At 31.7% G+C, this 24,794-nt stretch overlaps 1 protein-coding gene across 1 annotated transcript; it reads right to left on the reverse strand.

Annotated features, from left to right (window-relative positions):
- LOC143064535 (TBC1 domain family member 13-like) lies at positions 1 to 24,103 on the reverse strand. The gene is made up of 15 exons (XM_076237422.1): positions 24,030 to 24,103; positions 23,829 to 23,902; positions 22,146 to 22,186; positions 13,924 to 13,985; positions 11,526 to 11,607; positions 10,814 to 10,896; positions 9,808 to 9,967; positions 9,140 to 9,271; positions 7,140 to 7,206; positions 6,462 to 6,563; positions 5,933 to 6,076; positions 4,327 to 4,408; positions 2,485 to 2,542; positions 1,644 to 1,750; positions 1 to 190 (listed from the first exon to the last, which is right to left on the reverse strand). Exons 1-14 carry the CDS (start codon positions 24,047 to 24,049, stop codon positions 1,691 to 1,693), a joined length of 1,167 nt encoding a protein of 388 aa, XP_076093537.1. The 5' UTR covers positions 24,050 to 24,103; the 3' UTR covers positions 1 to 190; positions 1,644 to 1,690.
- Positions 24,104 to 24,794: the final 691 nt, after the last annotated feature.

Raw genomic sequence — 24,794 nt, forward strand, 5'->3', positions numbered from 1 at the left:
TTTCAAGAAATAAAATTTATTTGGTAAAAATAATGCTGTAAATGAAAATAGAATGATGATGACTGAAGCACAGTTTTTGTCCAATGTATGATTATTTCACAGTTCATGTCAGATGTAAGGTAAGAGATGTTCTTGATGGTTTTGTCATTTCCTTTCTCCATTCATTATTGCAATCAATTAAAATGCCCTCCTAAAATATAAATATAAATAAAAATAACAAGTGAAACTGCGACCTACTGCTCATTGATGATACCCCTGTCGCTAGTTGATAATATTAATAGTGTAAAATATGCAAGTGTTCAGTAAACAGGAAGTTGTTGAGTGATGAATCTGAAAACACATCACATGGTATAGCTGACCCTGAAACCAAATTTCAGAAATCATTGTATTGTAGTTCCTGAGAAAAATGTGATGAAAACTTTCAGCTTAAAAGTTGGCTATCATGTGTAAAATCATACAAGTGTTTGGTAAAAAGGAAGTTATCGAGTGATGAATCTGAAAACGCATCAAATGGTATAGCTGACTTATATAAACTCTGAAACCAAATTTCAGAAATCATTGTATTGTAGTTTCTGAGAAAAATGTGACGAAAATTTTCAACTTGGCTATCATGTGTAAAATCATACATGTGTTCAATAAACAGGAAGTTGTTTAGTGATGAATCTGAAAACGCATCAAACTGTAAAGCAGACTTATAAAAACCCTTTCAGAAATCCTTGTATTGTAGATTCTGAGAAAAAGGCTACGAAAAATATTCATGGGACGGACGGACTGACGTAAGGACTGACTGATGGAAGGAAGAATGGACAGACAGAGGTAAAACAGTATATCCCCTTTTTTAAAAGCAGGGGTATAAATATCAACTAATTGCATGTTATTGTGGTTATTTATGAATCCATATAATGTATAAAGCTATCTGAAGAAAACAAAGAGTGCACATGCTGAAATGTCTCACCTGATTTACTTAATGTCAATGAATTAATGTTGAAAGTATGTTACATGAAAGTTTTACTACAAATATCAAATAAACTTAACATTATCAATTACTTATCAATCATAATAATGAGGTCATGGTCAAATAAACCAGGCAAGACAGACATGTATCCCTTACAATCATTTGGACACCAAATAAAGTTGACCTGTTGCTTATAGTATTTGATAAACTAACAACATTACCAGATTTATAATAGACAAATGCACCATGAAAATGAGGTCAAGGTAAGATAATACCTGCCAGACAAATATATTCACCTTTCAATTGTTTCATAAACCAAACAATACTGACCTATTGCTTTAAGTAATTTTAATTCATATAAAAATCTTAAAAATGCAAGTTTAAATTACTGCGATTATAACCCTGTCACATTTTCCGCAATGATAAAAACAATGACAGAGAGAGGTTAACTAGAATACAACCCCCTAGCATATGATGTAGAATGGGTATAAAAATACTAGTATAAGTGTTAAATTCTTTGTCCACATTTGCTTTTAATATACATTTCTTTTTTAACATACTGACTACACCCAACATCTCTCATAATTTTTAGAAACTATTGCATATCATGGAAAAACTATTGACATTTAATTTATTGATAACATATCTTCCTTAAATGTAATTTGTAAACTGATAAATATGTTCATACCATTATATCACAGATAAATGATGAAATAGGTAAAGTATAGGGTAATGCTATCTTATCTCTGTGGCTTTAGCTATCACTCTTTGTAAGTCTACTTTATCTTGAACATTCTACAATGAAATAAGAAAAAAAGAAATAGGAAATACAATTATGCTTTCAAGCTAAGAAATATGCATTAAAGCTTATTTAGGTTATACTTGACACACTATAGGATACTTAGTTTTTTTTGTCTTATCCAGCTTTTATAATGTTGTGTGTGTATAAACATCTCATGTTGTTGGCTATCATGAAATCACATACTTTTATAATGTTGTGTGTGTATAAACATCTCATGTTGTTGGCTATCATGAAATCACATACTTTTATAATGTTGTGTGTGTATAAACATCTCATGTTGTTGGCTTTATAATGTTGTGTGTGTATAAACATCTCATGTTGTTGGCTTTATAATGTTGTGTGTGTATAAACATCTCATGTTGTTGGCTATCATGAAATCACATACTTTTATAATGTTGTGTGTGTATAAACATCTCATGTTGTTGGCTTTATAATGTTGTGTGTGTATAAACATCTCATGTTGTTGGCTTTATAATGTTGTGTGTGTATAAACATCTCATGTTGTTAGCTATCATGAAATCACATACTTTTACCACTCTTATGTAATGAATTTGTAAGTTAACATTTTTTGTTTACCAAAGATATTTCCCTTTTTCATAGGTCAATCTTCATTAACATATTTTAGGATTTTGTCTAATGCTTAGTCCGTTTCTGTGTGTTTTATGTTGTGTGGTTGTTCTCCTCTTATATTTTATCTAGGTAAAGATTTCCATTAGCATTAATTTACCTGTATTAATTTCATCACATGAGGAAAATCTCCTTGTATTATTTCATCCCGTACCTCTCTGTAAAGAGAAAACACATGTCACTTTGTTTGTTTCTATACATAAAATAAAATCACTTTAAATACACCAGACTTGCTTTAGTCTTTTAAATACTTATCGATAAAACCAATTCTCTAGTCATTTAATTGTAAGTACTATTTTTAAATACTTTTTAATAAAGTTCAACTTTTAATCCAACTCTAGCAAAAATCAAAGGAGTCCTATTAGACAAAAGTATTAATGATGTTAACCATCAGTATCTTCCTAGGTAGATGTACATACTGATAAACATTAACGATGTTAACCATCAGTATCTTCCTAGGTAGATGTTAATGATGTTAACCATCAGTATCTTCCTAGATAGATGTTAACCATCAGTATCTTCCTAGGTAGATAGATGTACATACTGATAAACATTAACGATGTTAGCCATCAGTATCTTCCTAGGTAGATGTTAATGATGTTAACCATCAGTATCTTCCTAGGTAGATGTTAATGATGTTAACCATCAGTATCTTCCTAGGTAGATGTTAATGATGTTAACCATCAGTATCTTCCTAGGTAGATGTTAACCATCAGTATCTTCCTAGGTAGATGTACATACTGATAAACATTAACGATGTTAGCCATCAGTATCTTCCTAGGTAGATGTTAATGATGTTAACCATCAGTATCTTCCTAGGTAGATGTTAATGATGTTAACCATCAGTATCTTCCTAGGTAGATGTTAATGATGTTAACCATCAGTATCTTCCTAGGTAGATGTTAACGATGTTAACCATCAGTATCTTCCTAGGTAGATGTTAACCATCAGTATCTTCCTAGGTAGATGTACATACTGATTCATTGACTGGTGTTTAACCTCCTTTTCAGAACTATTGGCTATTTTTGTTGCAGTTAGTTTTTATTGTCGGAGGAAGCTGTAGTGCCAGGAGAGAACCGTGACCTTAGATAGGAAAACTGACAATCTTTGTCAATTAAGATTGGAGTCAAGAGCACCTGCAGGATACAAACTCACAACCTCAGTGTTGACAGGCTAGTGATACAATAGTTAGAACTACTAATTAGACCGTTTGGCCACAGAGGTCCATAGCAACATATCTGGCAATAATAAAATTGAGAATGGAAATGGGGAATGTGTCAAAGAGACAACAACCCGACCAAATAAAAAACAACAGAAGAAGGTCACCAACAGGTCTTCAATGTAGCGAGAAATTCCCGCACCCGGAGGCGTCCTTCAGCTGGCCCCTAAACAAATATATACTAGTACAGTGATAATGAACACCATACTAATTTCCAAATTGTACACAAGAAATTAAAATTAAAATAATACAAGACTAACAAAGGCCAGAGGCTCCTGACTTGGGACAGGCGCAAAAATGCGGCGGGGTTAAACATGTTTGTGAGATCTCAACCCTCCCCCTATACCTCTAACCAATGTAGAAAAGTAAACGCATAACAATACGCACATTAAAATTCAGTTCAAGAGAAGTCCGAGTCTGATGTCTGAACCTCTTTATATGTTAGATTATACAAAATCTAAAATTCAATATGTTTGAATAGTAAGAAGCCACCCATTAGCCTAAGTGACAGTACTATTAAATGAGACTAATGTTTTTTCTTAAAATAATCTGTATTTGTATCTTTCAGTCAGAAAATCATAAATATTTTGTATTCAGTTGGCTGACACACTTTGGAAAATTTAGAGCTTAACATATTGTATAGACCCCAGTCTATAATTGAGACTTTGTGCTACCATTTAGCGTTTTTTTTTTAATTAGTTAATCTAAATTGTAAAAACTTACATCAGCATTGCACAACATATACATTTCAGAAAGTGAAACCTTCTGTCATCTGCAAACAGTGAATCCCATATTCTCATTACATCTGTAAATAAAAATACATATTCAATGAAAAAAAAAAAAAAAAACTGTTTACTATAAATTCTTAATTAAGACATCCATAACATTTGAACGATATTCAATAAGAAAATAGTATACAAATGGGAGTGTATGCAATTATTGTTGGAGAGGGACTCGTAATTACTGCCGAAAGAGCTCTGTACAAATCTGTATACTTGTTTGATTCATGTCTACTGAAAACAAAACCATAATAATTGAAAAAAAAATGAAATACCTACAACAATAACAGTCAATTTGTGATATAATTTGTAATAAGTATAATGATTCACTATTACTTAAATGTACAGTAGTTCTTGCAGAAACATTATTCCATTATGAGTATTGTTTTCATAACGGGTCTGACCTTTCACAAAGGCTGGTTACAATGTTGGGATGAAAAGATGATAGGCATTGCAGATTAAGGTCAAAGTGAATTTTAATTCTTATGCCTTATAAGAATCTAAATTACTAAAACCTTGTATGCCATATGTATTTTGAAAAATGTCAACTTTTAAAAGTACCTTTTTTTTAGAAGGTTAAGTTTTTTTATAGAAACAAGTGTCAGTGTATAACAGAAGATTGTTGTTTAATTAATTTTCATTCCACAGGGCACAGAAACATTATTAAGGTCTTTCCTTTTTCTTTACTGTATTTCTTCTGATTATTAATATTATTCTTTCCGCCAAACTTTAACGACATTTCCCAAAAAAAAGTATGCGACATGTTAAAATGATGGTTGACCAAAAGCTATCTTGTGGTGAGGGCACGACCCCGTTACATTTCCTTTATAGGGGTTATCTCCCCTAACACCGAAAACCTTGTTATCATTCTAACTCAGTAACCATAATAGGTAGAAAAAAAACAAAGGGTGGAATTTGTTCAGGAACATACCTTGGTTCTTCGTTACATATGGATCAAAAAGATTCAACAACTCATTGGTAGGGTTATGCCCCTTCAAAAATTAACCGATGTCTATTGTCCACTAAAACTCAGAAACCGCAAGTTGTAGCCACCTAGGATCCTCTCCAATGATCATCAATTTACGTGACTAAGAAAACTGACCTAAGGTCAAAGGTCAAGGTCATGACCTAGATTTTGAAATCAAAATTAGGTCAAGGTCAGAGGTTAAGGTCCCTAGCAACAACATAAAACACCTTAGCAACCATATATTTTTTGTGAACTTGTAAGGCTATGAATAATATAAATATGAAATTTTTAATACTGGAAATGATATTTTTGTCCCTAACAACGACATTTAAGTAGCAATCACTTATTTTTTTAACTTTAAATACTATGAATAGTACATATGACATTTTTAACACTGGTAGTAATATTTTTATCCTGGTAGTAATATTTTTATCCTTAGGAATGATTTTTGTCCTTAGCAACCACTTGTTAAAAACATAAAAGTCCTTAGAAACCATATATTTTTTAACTTAGAAGGAAAGACCTTTCAATTGTTCATGAACAATTGACTTTTTAATTATATTTATAATTTGTATTTACTTACCTGGGAGGGGAAACTCTTGTGACAAGAGTAATGTTAACCATCTAAAGGCATAAAATTGTGGTTTTATATTAAGTTCCTCTATTCTTTGGTGAAGTCTTTGATCACTAGTTTGCAGCATGTTAGAAAAATCTTGCATCATATAACCTGAAAAATATCAAAATAATATCATTTGAAAATGGCAAAAAAGAAAGAATGGTATTGTAACAAAGTTCAGAGCTTTAAAATCCCCAAAAATAACCAATCTATCAACACATCCTATAAACATGTTTTAACTACCGGTAGTTTTGTAATAATTTGTGTCCAATTTCTTTTGTTACTTTTGGAAATAAAATTGGTTTTAACTGAATCCAAATCTTAATATAATTTGTATGCAGCATTTTCTAAAATAACAATACATGTAAATCAATCTGGCATTTGTGGCCATTGTTCAACAATCGCAATAATGAATATATATATAAATTTCTGAATTTACAGTAGTTAGATAATGTAATGTTTCCTTTCATATGTTTATCTGCAGCTTAGTTCTTACCTATCCCACATTGGGAATCTGCATCTAATGTCTTTATAAATAAATCTCTAATTTCTGACATCAAATTCATAAAACAAAAGAAGGAATCTGCCTCAGCATTCTCTGAAATTATAGATATGATGATTAAAACATTATATGTAAGTGCTTAGATGGAAATAGAATTATATACTGTATCATAAAACAGTAGCATATGTCTAAATATTTTCAATAATAATACTCTTGATGTCACGTAAGCTGTTTTCATCAAAACAGTCTGGAATTGGAAGGCCCTCAAAGCTTATTATCTATTTTAGTTTCTCCAAGGTAATCAGGAGTCAGTTTCACAAAAAAAATAACCAAACAAGAAAAACTCTTTTGAAAATACATCACTGAGAAATTGTCAAGAATTGTAACGGCAAAACCACATTTAATTATGCAACCTTTCAATATTTAAATGTCTATAGAACATAACCCTTAGGTTAATATAATTTTCATATCAAATTACGAAATCAATGAACCATATATGCTATCAAGATAAAATGCAGAATTCATCAAATAGCTTTTCAAGTTGTTGTTTACCGCATATTCCAAATAAATATTGTATAAACATTACTTAATATTTGGAAATGGAAAAACATGCACTCACCACTTAAAACAAATTATAAAGATGCTTTGAGGTTTGATATAAAAATACTGTACCTCTGCATTCTTTTATAGGGTCTGCAGCAAAGCAATAGTATATTGGACCTACAATCTCATTCATACCCTGTTCAAAAGAAAAGAACAAAATGTCTATGATTTGAATTGAAATGAAAATAAAACAAGTGAAACTGCGAGCTACTGCTCACTAATGATACCCTCGCCGCAAGTGAATAATTTCAATAGTGGTAAAATATGCGAGTGTTCGGTAAACAGGAAGTTGTCAATAATGAATCTGAAAACGCATCACACAGTAAAGCAGACATATATAAACCCTGAAACCAAATTTCAGAAATCCTTGTATTGTAGTTCCTGAGAAAAATGAAACGAAAATTTTCAACTTGGCTATCATGTTTAAAATCATACATTGTCAAATGATGAATCTGAAAACCCATCACAAAGTATAGCTGACTTATATATACCCTGAAACCAAATTTCAGAAATCCTTGTATTTTATTTCCTGAGAAAAATGTGACAAAAATTTTCAACTTGGTTATCATGTGTAAAATCATACAAGTGTTCAGTAAACAGGAAGTCGTCGAGTGATGAATCTGAAAATGCATCACACGGTATAGCAGACTTATATATACCCTGAAACCAAATTTCAGAAATCCTTGTATAGCTGACTTATATAAACCCTGAAACCAAATTTCAGAAATCATTGTATTGTAGTTCCTGAGAAAAATGTGATGAAAATTTTAAACTTGGCTATCATGTGTAAAATCATACATGTGTTCAATAAACAGGAACTTGTTGAGTGATAAATCTGAAAACGCATCACACGGTATAGCTGACTTATATAAACCCTGAAACCAAATTTCAGAAATCCTTGTATTGTAGTTCCTGAGAAAAATGTGACAAAAATTTTCAACTTGGTTATCATGTGTAAAATCATACAAGTGTTCAGTAAACAGGAAGTCGTCGAGTGATGAATCTGAAAATGCATCACACGGTATAGCAGACTTATATATACCCTGAAACAAAATTTCAGAAATCCTTGTATAGCTGACTTATATAAACCCTGAAACAAAATTTCAGAAATCATTGTATTGTAGTTCCTGAGAAAAATGTGATCAAAATTTTAAACTTGGCTATCATGTGTAAAATCATAAATGTGTTCAATAAACAGAAACTTGTTGAGTGATAAATCTGAAAACGCATCACACGGTATAGCTGACTTATATAAACCCTGAAACCAAATTTCAGAAATCCTTGTATTGTAGTTCCTGAGAAAAATGAAACAAAAATTTTCAACTTGGCTATCATGTTTAAAATCATACATCGTCAAATGATGAATCTGAAAACCCATCACAAAGTATAGCTGACTTATATATACCCTGAAACCAAATTTCAGAAATCCTTGTATTTTATTTCCTGAGAAAAATGTGACAAAAATTTTCAACTTGGTTATCATGTGTAAAATCATACAAGTGTTCAGTAAACAGGAATTCGTCGAGTGATGAATCTGAAAATGCATCACACGGTATAGCAGACTTATATATACCCTGAAACCAAATTTCAGAAATCCTTGTATAGCTGACTTATATATACCCTGAAACCAAATTTCAGAAATCATTATATTGTAGTTCCTGAAAATGTGACAAAAATTTTCAACTTTGTTACCATGTGTAAAATCATACAAGGGTTCGGTAAACAGGAAGAATCTGAAAAGCATCACACAGTATAGCAGACTTGTATAAACCCCTGAAACCAAATTTCAGAAATCCTTGTATTGTAGCTCCTGAGAAAAATGTGACGAAAAATATTCATGGGACTGACGGATGGACGAACTGACGGACAGACAGAGGTAAAACAGTATACCCCCCCCCCCCCCTCCTCCCCACTTTTTCAAAGTGGGGTATAATTCAAAGCAGGGTTATAAAAAAAATTAATGTAAAATATTACAAAGGTTTTTTAATAGAAACACTTATATAGTGTACACATATCTCTTGATTACTGTATTGTAATATTTCTGATTACATTTCTACTTAGGTACTGACCTGAACATATCCTTGACCAGGATTTAATTTGGAATAAATAAACAATATTCTTTCAACAACTTCCCAGTGAGCTTCATGACCATCAGGCAATACCATGTATTCTTCACTCACTCTTTTTCTACTAAAAACTTTCTACAAAAGAAAAAAAACATTGATTTACATAGAATTTTTAACTTGGCTGTTTCCTTAATAGTTTCACACTTCTATCAAATGTATCACAAAGATACAGGCAAACTAATCAATGAGGGATTTTTTTTCAAGAAGAAATTTAATGTTCCTTTTGAATATATATCACCATAGAACTATGTCTATTGCATTTACTAAATAGGGCAGTTCACTTTGCCAAACTTTCAACAGCTAGGTAACCAACCCATTCTGGGTGAAAGTTTTATTTCCATTTCAATAAATGTTTTTAAATATTTTTCTTATTCTGTCATAGGCTGTACTACAGTTTATTGACTTCAAAGTTGACTTTGACCAGTGTTGATAATTGCTTAACACAAAATACTTTTAATTTGTTTACCTCGAGCACAACAGCCAAACAATAATTTCTTCAATTTTTAAATTACAACCAACTGATTATAGGTATCATTTTATATTTTAACATCTTATGTCTTTAAAAGATTGTGAAAATTTAATTCAAGTCTGGTGTAGATTTTAAGGCTCACATTATAATTGCCTTTCCTGTCTACTTTAATGGTTTCTGATTGCAGTACACATTGTTCTACACGTTTACGTAATGTTTCCACACGTGAATCAGCATGTATTATATCTTTGCATGGATAATCTGTGGCTTTTTGGAAGAAAAATAAATCTGGACATAATCGTCTGCAAAATAAGATTTAAATATTTATTAGCAACTCTATTTTGTTGTCCTAAGAAGCAATACAATACACTTGATTCACCTTTTTTATCTTAAAATACCTTGACTTGTACTTTTAATCTCCTATAAAAATATAACAATCTGATGAGACTTTCATTTGTAATGCATTTTATTATTTCATTGCCTTGTAAATTTACTAAAAGTAAGATATAGTATTATTAGTGAAATTACACAATGGTATTTTAACTAAAAATAAAAGGATGGATACCATAAGGGCCTTATTTAGTCTAAAAAAAATCACTGAATTTTAAAATTTAGTTATTCATTAATGTTTATTCTAGCAACAAAGACATGTCACACAATATAGGCATATAATGGCTAGGCAATATGCAAATTCTGGGCCAGACATTTTGCTATTAGTCACACATGCAACATGTTTAGCAGAGAAGCAGGAAATGCCAATTTTGTAAATCTTTTTTTTTTTAAATACAACTGGCTAATTAACTTCCCATTATTGAGGAAAGCAAGCTCCTACAAATCTATAAAGGCAGTCTTTCTATTAATTAACTCATGTTTATATTTATTTGTGCAATGAAAAGCAATAAAAAAAGATTTTTAACCTCTTATTGCTCCCTGAAATAAAGGAAATATTTTTAAAAACATTGTGTTGATCCTCCAAAAAAAGGGATATCTGTGTTTCTCTTTTAATAACTGTAAGGTACAAGAACATTTATTTTCTACTATTAAATGTTAAATGTGAACACTAAATAGCTTAAAGCATGTTAGATATAGGATTAACCACACATGGTAATCTGTAAAAGACACATAACAAACTACCGTACATTAGTTACCTGCAGTCTTTGTCAATCTGTAATAACATTTCATTGTCTTTGAAAAATGTTCCCCAGTTACTGTTTGGATTCGGATTTAATGGCTACAACATTTGATATTTAAAAGTTATGCAATGTATAATGAATGAAATCTGACAAATAAATAGCACTTTTAAAAGAAGAGCAATACATTTGTACCTGTTTAATATTAACAGCTCTCCTATTTGCTCTTTTTTTTTTAAAGTTAATAGTACGACAAAACATGGTATCTGTGGTAGTCTGACAGACTCTTGCAATTGTTTGTTTGTTATTTTTTCTTATTGTTCTAACTCATATAAACAGGACAAACAATACTCCAGCATTGGTTATTCTTATTTTTGTTCTATTATATTACATCCTATCATGAGTTGTTGCTAATCTAATTTGTTTTTTTATTTGACAACCCTGCAGACAAGGGATTTCTACCACTACAAAATGTAAGAGATGTTGGTTCAGCAGTTTTTTATTGAAGTTATGTGGTAATACGAAAACGGCACATTCAGATATTATAAGATTGACATAGAAAAATATGACTGTATTTGAATGTGTTTATAAATGTTAGCAAACACTGTAATGCAAATTTGATTGTAACTTTCTGTTCTTGTAACAGATTGAATAAAAAAAACATGTGGTGACAATAACTGCATGACATGATTACAATAATTAAGACAACACATTATACGTGTATACTAACATGGTCATCTTGATGGGTTCCAGTTGAAGCATCCAGTCCAGGTTTTACTATCATCTCATCTATAAAATGTGTATATAGCTTTCTAAAATAGATAAAATTCTATTTTCAAAAGGATAAACAAAATATGAAAAGACACAAAATAATTGGTATACCGGTAAATTGAGAATGGAAATGGGCAATGTGTAAAAGAGACAACAACCCAACCAAGGAGCAGAAAACAGCAGAAAGCCACCAATGGATCTTCAAAACAGCGAGAAAATCCTGCATGTAAACTTTAGTATGTTAACTTTAACTCAGCAGATATACCTGCTTGTTGATTTCAATATAAAAATGCTTACTATAATCCCAGTACATGACTATAGCTATTTAAACAATTTATAAGTTAACTGTACTAAAAACCAGATGGTGGTTATCAGAAACTAACGAATTTCAAGCTGGGATAAATTTTGAAGGCATTATACTTCTTGATTGCTGGTAAAAAAAAGGATCAGAAAAGTCTTCAGAAATTAAGGCATAATATTCATTAAGACAAAGTGTAAGGATATTAAGTTCCCCCTTGGGCTGAAAAGTAACTACAGTTACTGTACATGTAAAAGTTGATCTAAGTATATGACATGTCAAATGTAGGTCAATAACCCCTGATGCATTCTTAGAACAGGTAATATATATATCTCCTCAACTAAATCAGAAAGTGTTTACCCTACTTTACTGATCATGAGTGATTTTATGTTGAAAGTATAACAGATAAAGGTTTTACTACTTAGACTCAACATAATCAATGATCCACTAATTGGTTCAAGGTCATTGAACTTTACCAGTCTTACATGTACACCTTACAATAATCCCAGTAAACCAAATGTAGTTGATATATTACTTATAGTATCTGAGAAACAGACAAAAACTTTACAATGACCAATAAACCATGAAAATAGAGTCAAGGTCACCTGTACCACCACCAGATTTGCATCCCTATGCCAAATAAGTCCTTACAGGTGAGAAAAATCAAAGAGCTGAATAGCTCTGAGGGGAAAGACAGCCCTTATTTCTATTTCATTTTTTTTTTTTGGGGGGGGGGGTATCTTTTGATAGTCTTCATATAAAGAATGAAAAAAAAAGAACAGCTAGAACATGTGGAAGGTTGACACTATTGGAATCAATTGTTGTTTAATGTAATTTCGTTTCTTTAGTTTAGGATTTAATTTAGACCAATGGAAGAGATCTGCATCTTCTAAATCTAAACATACAATTAAAGTTGATAGTTAATTATCTAAAATTCAACTAGTTGAATTCTGTCATTTAACAACAACAACAATTATTTTTGAAATCTTAAAAGTGTACAACTGAACTGCAGGCTAGGGCCATTTTTCACTTTTTGTGACAGTACTCTTAAGATTTTTAATTTTTTTCTTAAGAAAGTTAGGACTGAAAAATCTATTCAGTTTTAAATTTCCATTGATAAAGTTCCCAGTTACATCTCTCATCACAGGGATACAGGTACTAATAAAAATAACAATATGATTGATGTAAACTGTGTGAAGCTTGTTTCCAAATCCTACATTTTGAAGTATTTGTAAAATTTCATGAATACATAGGTTTAAACTACAAAATGCAACATTTGTAAATTTTTTTGTTACTATTACAATGATTATGTTGGTACACAAAATTTAGTTTAATGGAAGACTACTTATCATATACTAAATGTCACATTTTAAGTGTTTATTTTAGTGGATAATTAGCTCATAAATTGAGGTGCTCCTGAATTGGAGGAAGATTCTCAAAACAGAGTTTTACAGAAAAAAAATGGAAAAGATCGTTTCTCTCCCCAATCTCATGTAGGCCCTCGGACTTTTGGTACTTTGAAAGTTGTTGACCTACAAATTAAAGTATTGCATGTTGATGTTTGAATCATCTACAGCAACCATCATTATGTTTAAATTTAACAAATACTATTTTTTAATAAGTGCACAATCTTTGAGAATGATTTAAATAACCAGTGAAGGATATCCCTGATTATGCGTAGTGTGGCATTCCAACAATGACGTCACTATAAAATATAATGTAGGTTGGATATATTTAGAATATCTCGTCATACTGATTTTTTCGGATTGTAAAAGAAACGTAATTAGTGTAAAGGAGAGCTCAATATACGATAATTTCGAGAGAAACAGAAGGGAAATGTGTAAAAAAAAGTGTTTAAAGTCAATTTATTCATTTGTGTCTCCCCATCTTATCATTCTCAGTAAGATTTGTTGGGGGGTTTTCCACACTATAAAAACAAAATGAATGATGTGAGGGAATGTCACTCTGGTCAACCCCATTGGGGATTGACGGCTTGAAGCCGTCTTCCCCAAAAACAGGATTTTATCAATGTATCATTTCTATATATTTTAATACTAACCTCTGCTTGCTCAAAAAATCCCCCCATTCACATCTTTTACAAGGAAGATAATTCAGCAGCAGCTATAAAAATATAATAATATGGTATCAAACATAATAATTGACAACACTGTCATTTAAAACCAATTATAAACCCTTTCTGTGCTAGATCATTGTAGATTGTTTAGTATCTTTATCAGTTATGTGTTTTCATAATATTTCGATATATGTATCTATGATAAAATATACTGACTGATCCATTGGTGTTTAGTGCTCCTTTCAGCACTGTAGGCTATTTCATTGTGGACAGTCTTTATTGGCAGACGAAGCCTTAGAGAGAAAACCACCAACCTTTGGTAGGAAAACTTTATATACTCAGAATGTCTCAAATAAGTATAAACAACAAAGAGGATAATCATGTCAGGAAAAAATGCATAAAATTGTTGCTAATTGTAAATATTTTTTTCAAAGATAAACTAATTCAAAAGTATCAGATATAACATCCAGTGTTCTCCCCAGGCCGTTTTAGCACCGCGATGTTCAGCGCTATCCTAATTTACCGCTGTGGTATTTGGGCAGACCGCAGCGCTATCCAATCAAAATCAGCGCTATTGTTTTTGAATTTTCAAACTTCCGGTATTATTTTGTACACAATCCGATCACGTGATCGACTGGTTGAAATAATCGAGAGATTGTTAATTCACCCAACGTAGTCAAATATCGGAGGGGCCAGTTCAATAAATGAACAAAATGGCGCCATTTGCAAAACTTTTACTGCCAAATAAACATTTCCTTCCTCGAGTTTTCGCTTTTAAAAAGATGTAGAAACTTCATAAAAGTAATGAACAGTGCTCACAGAGACATATAAAACATGTTTCTGGTGCTGAAAAGTTCATTTCTAAATTATATGAAGGAAGTCTTACCCCTTCTCTGACAACGTGGTCTCGACCATTTTTTGTTAACCATCTACGATTATTTCATTATTTTTACGTTTACAACCGCTGTTGAACCTGTATTGCTTCAAGGAAGCATTCATGTTATCAAGGGATTCATTACAAGTCCGTATTTTACGATAAGTTGTCCATCCATTACTCTTTTCCAAATGGATCAGAGAATCAAAGTTATGAAATCACTCATGGAAAGATTAGAAGAGTAGGTTGAATTATTTCATATTAAGGTATGGTGGGGAAAAATGAACATTTATAAAGCACTATTGCTGAAAATTGCATTTACAGCAGGTCTTTAGAAGGAAACTTGCTTTTCCAGTATGAGGATAAAATGAGCTTAAATTAATTAATATGGGTCTCTTAATTTGCGCAATTTTATTTAAACTACAGTTTATATCTTATCGAAATTATGTTGCCGGTTTTGAACATGTTGAACATGTTTAAAAAAAAAAAAAAATAAATCAAAAATTCTTCTAGTAAATGTTACGAACTATCCTTGCAAGACATAAATCTGGACCAACAGCTTGAAATTTTAAAGTGTCAACAACAAAAATTGAAAAATGTTGTTTTGGGGCATTTTGTAAGTTGAAACAGAGGTTATATGGCATTGAAGATTGAAAGTTTTAGAGTTCCTTAAGATCAATTTTTAAAGTATTTTTCAACACAGGGCATTTAAAATGTACTTTTTCAAGGTAAACTTATTAAAATACTTATCTTATTGAAATGTGGATGCTTTCTTGATTGCTAAAAAAGACATAATGATTGATTGGAAATAAACTAATAAACAATGGTTTGTTATAATTAAAAGTTTTAAAATGTTTAAACTGTTTCAAGCCAATTCCTGATAAAAAAAAAGGTGTACTAATTTAATTGTTGGTTAATTACATATGATTATTGGAAATTTATCAAGTAAATTATAGGCCTTACTTGAATACCTTTTATTTATTCATATTTATATTCATATTTCATTTTCAAGATCTTTTTAATCCATTAATCATTTATCTTTCAGATATAATTTACAGAATCACTTTATGTAATGTAGATCAAAAGTAATTGGCAATAAATAAATCTATCATCCTTATAAATATCAAACATCTAATATACACATTTGTGTATTCAATTATGAGGTCAAATACTTGTGTATTAGGAATTATATGTATACTGAGTGGTCTGTATAATTATGTTAGACTTAGGTTGATAGGTAATGTGGTCAATTTGATTGGCAGTTTAGGAGGTGGGGCATTGTAATTAAAGGTCCACCTTGTCTCTGATTGTTTAGTGATAATGCATATGACAGTTGTCAATCATACTAGTTGAATCAATACCCAGTTACCTAATCAAAATGTTTTTTTTAAAAAGCCTGCACATCGACACACCTTAATAACATACATTCTTGAATGAACAGCTCCAATAATATACACCGTTTTTTTTCAAGTTTAGATGTGTATTATGTGCACATACATGAGAACCATAGGGAACTATATTTCAGTGTGAATACATTTAGTAACAGTAGCTAACCTGTCCTGTTGTTAGGGAGGCCGGTGCCTAAGTAAAGATTTAGAACAAGTTCTAATCTTTCCAAAAAAACGAAACGAAAAATTTGTGTAAATATGTAGAAAATATCGATAATTGTCAACCAATCATCAAAATATATCAATTAGATAATGCTTTAAATTTAATATAAACATAGGATGGCTTGGATAAGGAATGGCATTTCATGCTTCATAAACCATATCCTGGTTCCCGGTACTACGTTCCAGGTATTAGCTATTAGCCATACTCTCTCACGAGATATATGTGTAACATACTGAATATTGCGATCGGGAACCAGTCTACATAAACCACAAATGTAAACAGGAAGTTATGTTAGCCATTAAGGGAGATAATTTGGGAGGGAAAGTCCTAAAAGAAGTATTGTCAAATCTTGACAAACTTATCTGGTGGCAAGTCTTCAAATGTTTATAAAATGATCTCAAACACAACCTCTAAATGTGGTAATTGTTTCAATTGGCAAACATAATTTATTTGATTGGTAATTCAACGTTAAAAATAAGATAAAAATCTTTAAAAAAATTACATAGGATTTCTTTCATATTCATTTTGGAACATGTTAGCCTTTTTTAAACAAGTCTTTGATAACATTTGAATATTATTGAAAGGGCAATTTCATTTCTTCTTTTTAAATACTAAACTCATTTTTATTGAAAAGTTGTAATTTGCTAGAAATGTTAATAAAAGTTAATGAAAAAATACTAATCTTGTCATCATGGTCATTGAAAACTTCAGTAAATTTATGAAGTTGTAAAGGATGTATAACTAGTTTATAAGTCAAACAACTAAAAGTGCATACTTACTCTCACACAAAACAATTGGAAGGATGGTAATGAAATCAAATCATATAAATTATCCTGTCATTTTAATTTTTAAAACATAATATTTAAAATATAACTTTTTCCATTTTAGTGAAAGCATATGTATACAAAATGCAGGTTTTTGAATATGAAATATAATATCAACAACATGGTAGTTATATATATAAATGTAACATTATGTAACTAGAGGCTCTAAAGAGCCTGTGTCGCTCACCTTGGTCTATGTGCATATTAAACAAAGGACACAAATGGATTCATGACAAAATTGTATTTTGGTGATGGTGATGTGTTTGAAGTTCTTACTTTACTGAACGATTTTGCTTCTTACAATTATATCTATAATGAACTTTGCCCATTAGTAACAGAGAACTATATTTGGTAAAAATTTACATAAATTTACCAAATTAATGAAAATTGTTAAAAATTGACTATAAAGGGCAATAACTCCTTAAGGGGTCAATTGACCATTTAGGTCATGTTGACTTATTTGTAGATCTTACTTTGCTGAACATTATTGCTGTTTACAGTTTATCGCTATCTATAATAGTATTCAAGATAACCAAAAACGGCAAAACTGCTTTAAAAATTACCAATTGGAGGGCAGCAACCCAACAACCAGTTGTCCAATTCATCTGAAAAATTCAGGGCAGATAGATATTGACTTGATTAACAATTTAACTTCTTGTCAGATTTGCTCTAGATGCTTTGGTTTCATAGTTATAAGCCAAAAACTGCATTTTACCCCTATGTTCTATTTTTAGCCGTGGCGGCCATCTTGGTTGAATGGCCAGGTCATCGGACACATTTTTCAAACTAGATACCCCAAAGATGATTGTGGCCTAGTAGTTTCAGTGGAGATTTTGTAAAAGATTACTTAGATTTATGAAAAATGGTTAAAGATTGACTATAAAGGGCAATAACTCCTAAAGGGGTCAACTGACCATTTTGGTCATGTTGACTTATTTGTAGATCTTACTTTGCTGAACATTATTGCTGTTTACAATTTATCTCTATCTATAATAATATTCAAGATAATAACTAAAAACAGCAAAATTTCCTCAAAATTACCAATTCAGGGGCAGCAACCCAACAACCGATTGACCGATTCATCTGAAAATTTCAGGGCAGATAGATCTTGACCTGATAAACATTTTTATCCCATGTCAGATTTCCTCAAAATGCTTTGGTTTTTGAGTTATAAGCCAAAAACTGCATTTTACCCCATGTTCTATTTTTAGCGGTGGCGGCCATCTTGGTTGGTTGACCAGGTCACGCCACACATTTTTTAAACTAGATACCCCAAAGATGATTGTGGCCAAGTTTGGATTAATTTGGCCCAGTAGTTTCAGAGGAGAAGATTTTTGTAAAAGATTACTTTAACGAAAAATGGTTAAAAATTGACTATAAAGGGCAATAACTCCTAAACGGGTCAACTGACCATTTTGGTCATGTTGACTTATTTGTAGATCTTACTTTGCTGAACATTATTGCTGTTTACAGTTTATCTCTATCTATAATAATATTCAAGATAATAACCAAAAACAGCAAAATTTCCTAAAAATTACCAATTCAGGGGCAGCAACCCAACAACCGATTGACCGATTCATCTGAAAATTTCAGGGCAGATAGATCTTGACCTGATAAACATTTTTACCCCGTGTCAGATTTGCTCTAAATGCTTTGGTTTTTGAGTTATAAGCCAAAAACTGCATTTTACCCCTATGTTCTATTTTTAGCCGTGGTGGCCATCTTGGTTGGTTGACCGGGTCACGCCACACATTTTTTAAACTAGATACCCCAATGATGATTGTGGCCAAGTTTGGTTTGATTTGGCCCAGTAGTTTCAGAGGAGAAGATTTTTGTAAAAGCTAACGCCGGACGACGACGGACGACGGACGCCGGACGCAAAGTGATGAGAAAAGCTCACTTGGCCCTTTGGGCCAGGTGAGCTAACAAGAATGTGTCCAAAGTACACGGATGCCCCACTTGCACTATCCTTTTCCATGTTCCATGGACTGTAAAAATTGGGTAATAATCTAATTTGGCCTTAAAATTGAAAGATTATACTATAGGGAACATCTGTACTAAGTTTCAAGTTGATTGGACTTCAATTTCATCAAAAACTACCTTGACCAAAAACTTTAACCTGAAACTCCCACTTTCATTTTCTATGTTTAGTAAACCGTGAAATTGGGGTCAAAAGTCTAATTTGGCTTTAAAATTAGAAAGATCATATCATAAGCAACAAGTGTAATAAGTTTCAAGTTGATTGGACTTCAGCTTCATCAAAAACTACCTTGACCAAAAACTTTTAACAAATTAATTTGGCCCAGTAGTTTCAGAGGAGAAGATTTTTGTAAAAGATTACTTAGATTTATGAAAAATGGTTAAAAATTGACTATAATGGGCAATAACTCCTAAAGGGGTCAACTGACCATTTCGGTCATGTTGACTTATTTGTAAATCTAACTTTGCTGAACATTATTGCTGTTTACAGTTTATCTCTATCCATAATAAATATACAAGATAATAACCAAAAACAGCAAAATTTCCTCAAAATTACCAATTCAGGGGCAGCAACCCAACAACGGGTTGACCAATTCATCTGAAAATTTCAGGGCAGATAGATCTTGACCTGATAAACATTTTTACCCCATGTCAGATTTCCTGTAAATACTTTGGTTTTTGAGTTATAAGCCAAAAACTGCATTTTACCCCTATGTTCTATTTTTAGCCATGGCGGCCATCTTGGTTGGTTGACCGGGTCACGCCACACATTTTTTAAACAAGATACCCCAAAGATGATTGTGGCCAAGTTTGGATTAATTTGGCCCAGTAGTTTCAGAGGAGAAGATTTTTGTAAAAGATTACTTTAATTAACGAAAAATGGTTAAAAATTGACTATAAAGGGCAATAACTCCTAAACGGGTCAACTGACCATTTTGGTCATGTTTGACTTATTTGTAGATCTTACTTTGCTGAACATTATTGCTGTTTACAGTTTATCTCTATCTATAATAATATTCAAGATAATAACCAAAAACAGCAAAATTTCCTAAAAATTACCAATTCAGGGGCAGCAACCCAACAACCGATTGACCGATTCATCTGAAAATTTCAGGGCAGATAGATCTTGACCTGATAAACATTTTTACCCCCGTGTCAGATTTGCTCTAAATGCTTTGGTTTTTGAGTTATAAGCCAAAAACTGCATTTTACCCCTATGTTCTATTTTTAGCCGTGGCGGCCATCTTGGTTGGTTGACCGGGTCACGCCACACATTTTTTAAACTAGATACCCCAATGATTTGATTTGGCCCAGTAGTTTCAGAGGAGAAGATTTTTGTAAAAGCTAACGCCGGACGACGACGGACGCCGGACGCAAAGTGATGAGAAAAGCTCACTTGGCCCTTTGGGCCAGGTGAGCTAAAAATGGTTAATGAATCGATCATCGCGCGCTTACCACAGCGCTATCAAAAAATCCTGGGGAGAACACTGACATCGATGAAACAGAGTGCAAAATCATTAAAATCAAAAATATCAGATATTACATCAATGAAACAGAGTGCAAAATCATTAAAATCAAAAGTATCAGATTTTACATCGATGAAACAGAGTGCAAAATCATTAAAATCAAAAGTATCAGATTTTACATCGATGAAACAGAGTGCAAAATCATTAAAATCAAAAGTATCAGATTTTACATTGATGAAACAGAGTGCAAAATCATTAAAATCAAAAGTATCAGATATTACATCAATGAAACAGAGTGCAAAATCATTAAAATCAAAAGTATCAGATTTTACATCAATGAAACAGAGTGCAAAATCATTAATATCAAAAGTATCAGATTTTACATCGATGAAACAGAGTGAAAATCATTAAAATCAAAAGTATCAGATATTACATCAATGAGACATTAAAATAATTTCCTCCAGTTCTAAAGTATTTATCTATAGAAACATTCAACAAGCAGAATATTTTCTGCCAAAGTTGCTTTTGAATTGCTTTGTACTATATAAGAAGATTGATGCACTAAAATACATATACAATAAATATACAATTACAAATATAATATATACCGGTATATATCAATAAATTAAAACATAACTTAATATGTATTCTTATAAAGTTATCAATACCCGGGTCATAAATCCTGTTGATACAGTTACTTATATATTGCCATGGCACAAGGCCATGTTTTTCTCCGACTATATATGGTTTCTTTACACTACATGTATATCTATTAGATGTGTCCACTACTGATTGATTTTTTGGTCACAGAAACATGATTTACTTATTAATTGTAATTGGGTTTGAACTAGTATTCAGTAACTGCCAGTACTATTGTAGGTCTGTATTTTGTGTCTTTAGTCTTTTTGTTAGTTAGTTTTCATGATGAGTCAATCCTTCTTCCACTTATTTATACAATTTGTCCTTATGTTGTGGGGTTATACCACTGTCCTAGGTTAATGGAGGGTTGACCTCTTACAAACAGGATTAACTCTCCCACATATTCTATGTGTGCATGTCCAAAGTCAGTAAATTGAAATCAGTGGTTTTGTTGGTAACTGTCTATCATATTTGTTTTGAGGTTTGTTTATTTGACCATACATTAGGCTTTTGTATTTTTGCATTTGAAAGTTTTTTTACAATGTTTCATGTCATGTCCTTTGAAAGTTTACTATATGGTATGTGTTTTGCTCATTGTTGAATGCTATATGCTTTCCTATAGTGTTGCTTAAATCTTCACCATGTGGTCTCATATATATTTGTCTCATTAGCAATAATACCTCAATTCTTAATTACATGAAATTAAACATTTCTAATCAGTTGATTTATAAATTGATACAGACTAAAGTGAAACATCAAATAATTGACAACTGATCTGCAAAATGGAAATTGGATGTACTTATTGTTACTAACCTTCCAGCATACAGATCTGTAACCACATTCAAAAGGACAACCTGCAAAATTATATTGTCATGGTTACCAAAGGTCATTATTTGTTTTTTTCTGAGATGAAATAAAAAAAAAAATCATTTATTTCTGTAGATTAGTACTAATACACTCTGAGTCTAATACAAAAAACGTGCCACAGAATTGATGGGTCACTTTGAAAAGGTATCGGGATCGTTCGCCCTGATTACATGTTCGCCCTAGGTTCGTTCGCACTGAGTTTGTTCGCCCTGATAGTCCGTTCGCCCTGGGTTCGTTCGCCCTATATTCATTTATGATATGTATATGTTACATCAATGAACGAAATATATATATATTAAAATTTATCAAAATTTATGTATATCTATTAAAAGTTAAATACAGGATATTTGCCAAATTTATATTAATTAAACATGTTAAATAAAAGTCTTGGCTGCATAATTGTTACACTTTATTTTATAATTACTTTTAATATTACTGTTGATTGAATTTTGATTGCTGAGTAGGTGTCATTTGAAACCTTTGATATCACTGATTGTTATATAAATTGTCTTTGATGGATTAATAATGAGAATAACATTTTTCTCAAATAAAATAGTCAGCTTCATGTAAAATTCAGTTTGAAATAAAGAAAAAAAAATTAAAAAAAGGATGGGTAAAAACACTGATGACAAGTGATCAATGTACAGCAATGTGACTGTGTTTTTGGTATTTGTTTCACTAATAGTAATTCTATTTAGTGCTTTTAAATATTTGTTTAGGAAATAAATGTGTGCGAAGTACAGTTCGGAATTGATCTTGTTATAACTGTTACTGAATATTTTTAAATTGTTAAAATGTATCAATAAAGTTAAATATATAAATAACTTAGTCATGTTAGTCTTTAGTTGTTTTATGTCAGGTATAATTAAGTCAGAAACTTATCCTCGTAGATCCGCCACTGTACATCGTAAATATTCGGCGAAATTGTAGACCGACTTCAACACATTCAATTGTATACACACAACCCAACACTATACTTAAAAATAAAATCAGGGCGAACGATCTGGGCAAACAGGTATTAGGGCGAACAGAAACTAGGGCGAACCAGAATCAGGGCGGACGGACCCGGATTCCTTTGAAAACTGTCCAAATATGAGAAAATAAAGGGCGGTAGGTAGAGAAAACATACATGAATGAAGAGATAAATGTAAAATGAACAAATTGAGGCCTAATTTATATGGAACCAATGCTGTGAGTCGTCACCAAAAAGCAACTTAGCAGCACATCCATTTTGGAGGGGGAAACATTCACTATTGATATGGATAAGACCTGATGTACCTTTGCCCAAGCTTGTCTGGCAAAACAGCTGTTGGACATCAGAGTAGTCTCATACAAATCAGAGGTTAATAAATTTAACTACAATGCTTGCACTGTTTTGCCTAGCAGACTTCAATCCGTAATATATATTATTACTAAAAAACAAAAACGGGGGCTTCAAGAGTGTCCATGGCCATGGAACCCAAAACTGTTTCAACTTTCATAAAAAGTTCGGATATGTTATGAACAAAAATGCCATTAGTATCGTTTGCCAAAACTGCTACATTGATAAATAAACAAAAGAATTGTCAAGTCGAAATACGACTTAAAAATGATTTATCTCCTCTCATTTATAAACAAATAAAGTTTTACCATTAAAACATAACTTCCGTAAACTCTTTATGTCAATCACCTCTTCTTTCAGGACATCTTCAAATTGCTTCAACCTGAAATATTAAAATTTGATAGAGTTTTTTTATTTGTCGAACATATAGATAGGTCTTTACAACGAACAAATGTCATGACAAAGACATTTAAACTGTAAATAAACTTGTTGTATTGTGGGCGTCATACCTTGCTTGGTAAGCTGCCATCTTTGTTTACTATCTGTACACAAGCGCAGTTGGCGACTTCCTGCACGTGCGTTTCTATTTTTATCGAACATAAACACAAAACCTCTTGGGGTCAGTACAAAAACTTGTAACCGAGAAATGAAAACAGAAACTTACTCTTCAAAAGATATTTGCATGTCTGGGTATTTTTGGCGCCAACTTTTCGAGATAAAATCAACATTCATTTTTTAAAACTTCATTTAAAAATAGAAAGTTATATGTTTTATCTTATTATTACTACTATTTTACAAACACCAAGGATTTGTATAGTTAGATCTCACTATACAAATCCTTGCAAGCACACACAGTATATATAGCTTCATTAGTTTTTTTTCACAATTAATTCATGTAAAGGGAGACAACTAGGAAACTCTGATTTTATAAAGACCAGCACCTTTATGTTGATCAGTAGCAAAATGTTTTATTTGTTGTTATCGTTATTTTGTGCATTTTTTCTTTGTCCTTTCTTTGTGATAATTTTTCATATCATGTTACTCGCTTGAGATGGGGAATTATCGCTAGAAACTAAGGGGCACGTGGCGTTGCTAATCTCGGAAATTCACAACGTCGTCATAGGTAAAATAGCGATAAACAGATTATCATTGGTCATCTCAACTGAATTGCTTTCCTCGTTGAGATGATCAACTATAATATATAATTATCCTATCAAGCTCAAGCTGAGACAATTATATATTTGTTATAGGGATCGCAGGGTCTAGATGACACA

This window comes from Mytilus galloprovincialis, chromosome 2 (genome assembly GCF_965363235.1).
Source record: "Mytilus galloprovincialis chromosome 2, xbMytGall1.hap1.1, whole genome shotgun sequence".
Taxonomy (NCBI): Eukaryota; Metazoa; Mollusca; class Bivalvia; order Mytilida; family Mytilidae; genus Mytilus; species Mytilus galloprovincialis.

Excerpts from the sequence above, each read along its gene's own strand:
- LOC143064535 (XM_076237422.1), bottom strand. The coding sequence starts at position 24,049 with ATGGCAGCTTACCAAGCAAG. Across the intron at positions 7,207-9,139 it reads CTGGTCAAGGATATGTTCAG|GGTATGAATGAGATTGTAGG; the intron begins GTCAGTACCTAA and ends TCTTTTGAACAG. Across the intron at positions 1,751-2,484 it reads ATGTGATGAAATTAATACAG|AATGTTCAAGATAAAGTAGA; the intron begins GTAAATTAATGC and ends ATTTCATTGTAG.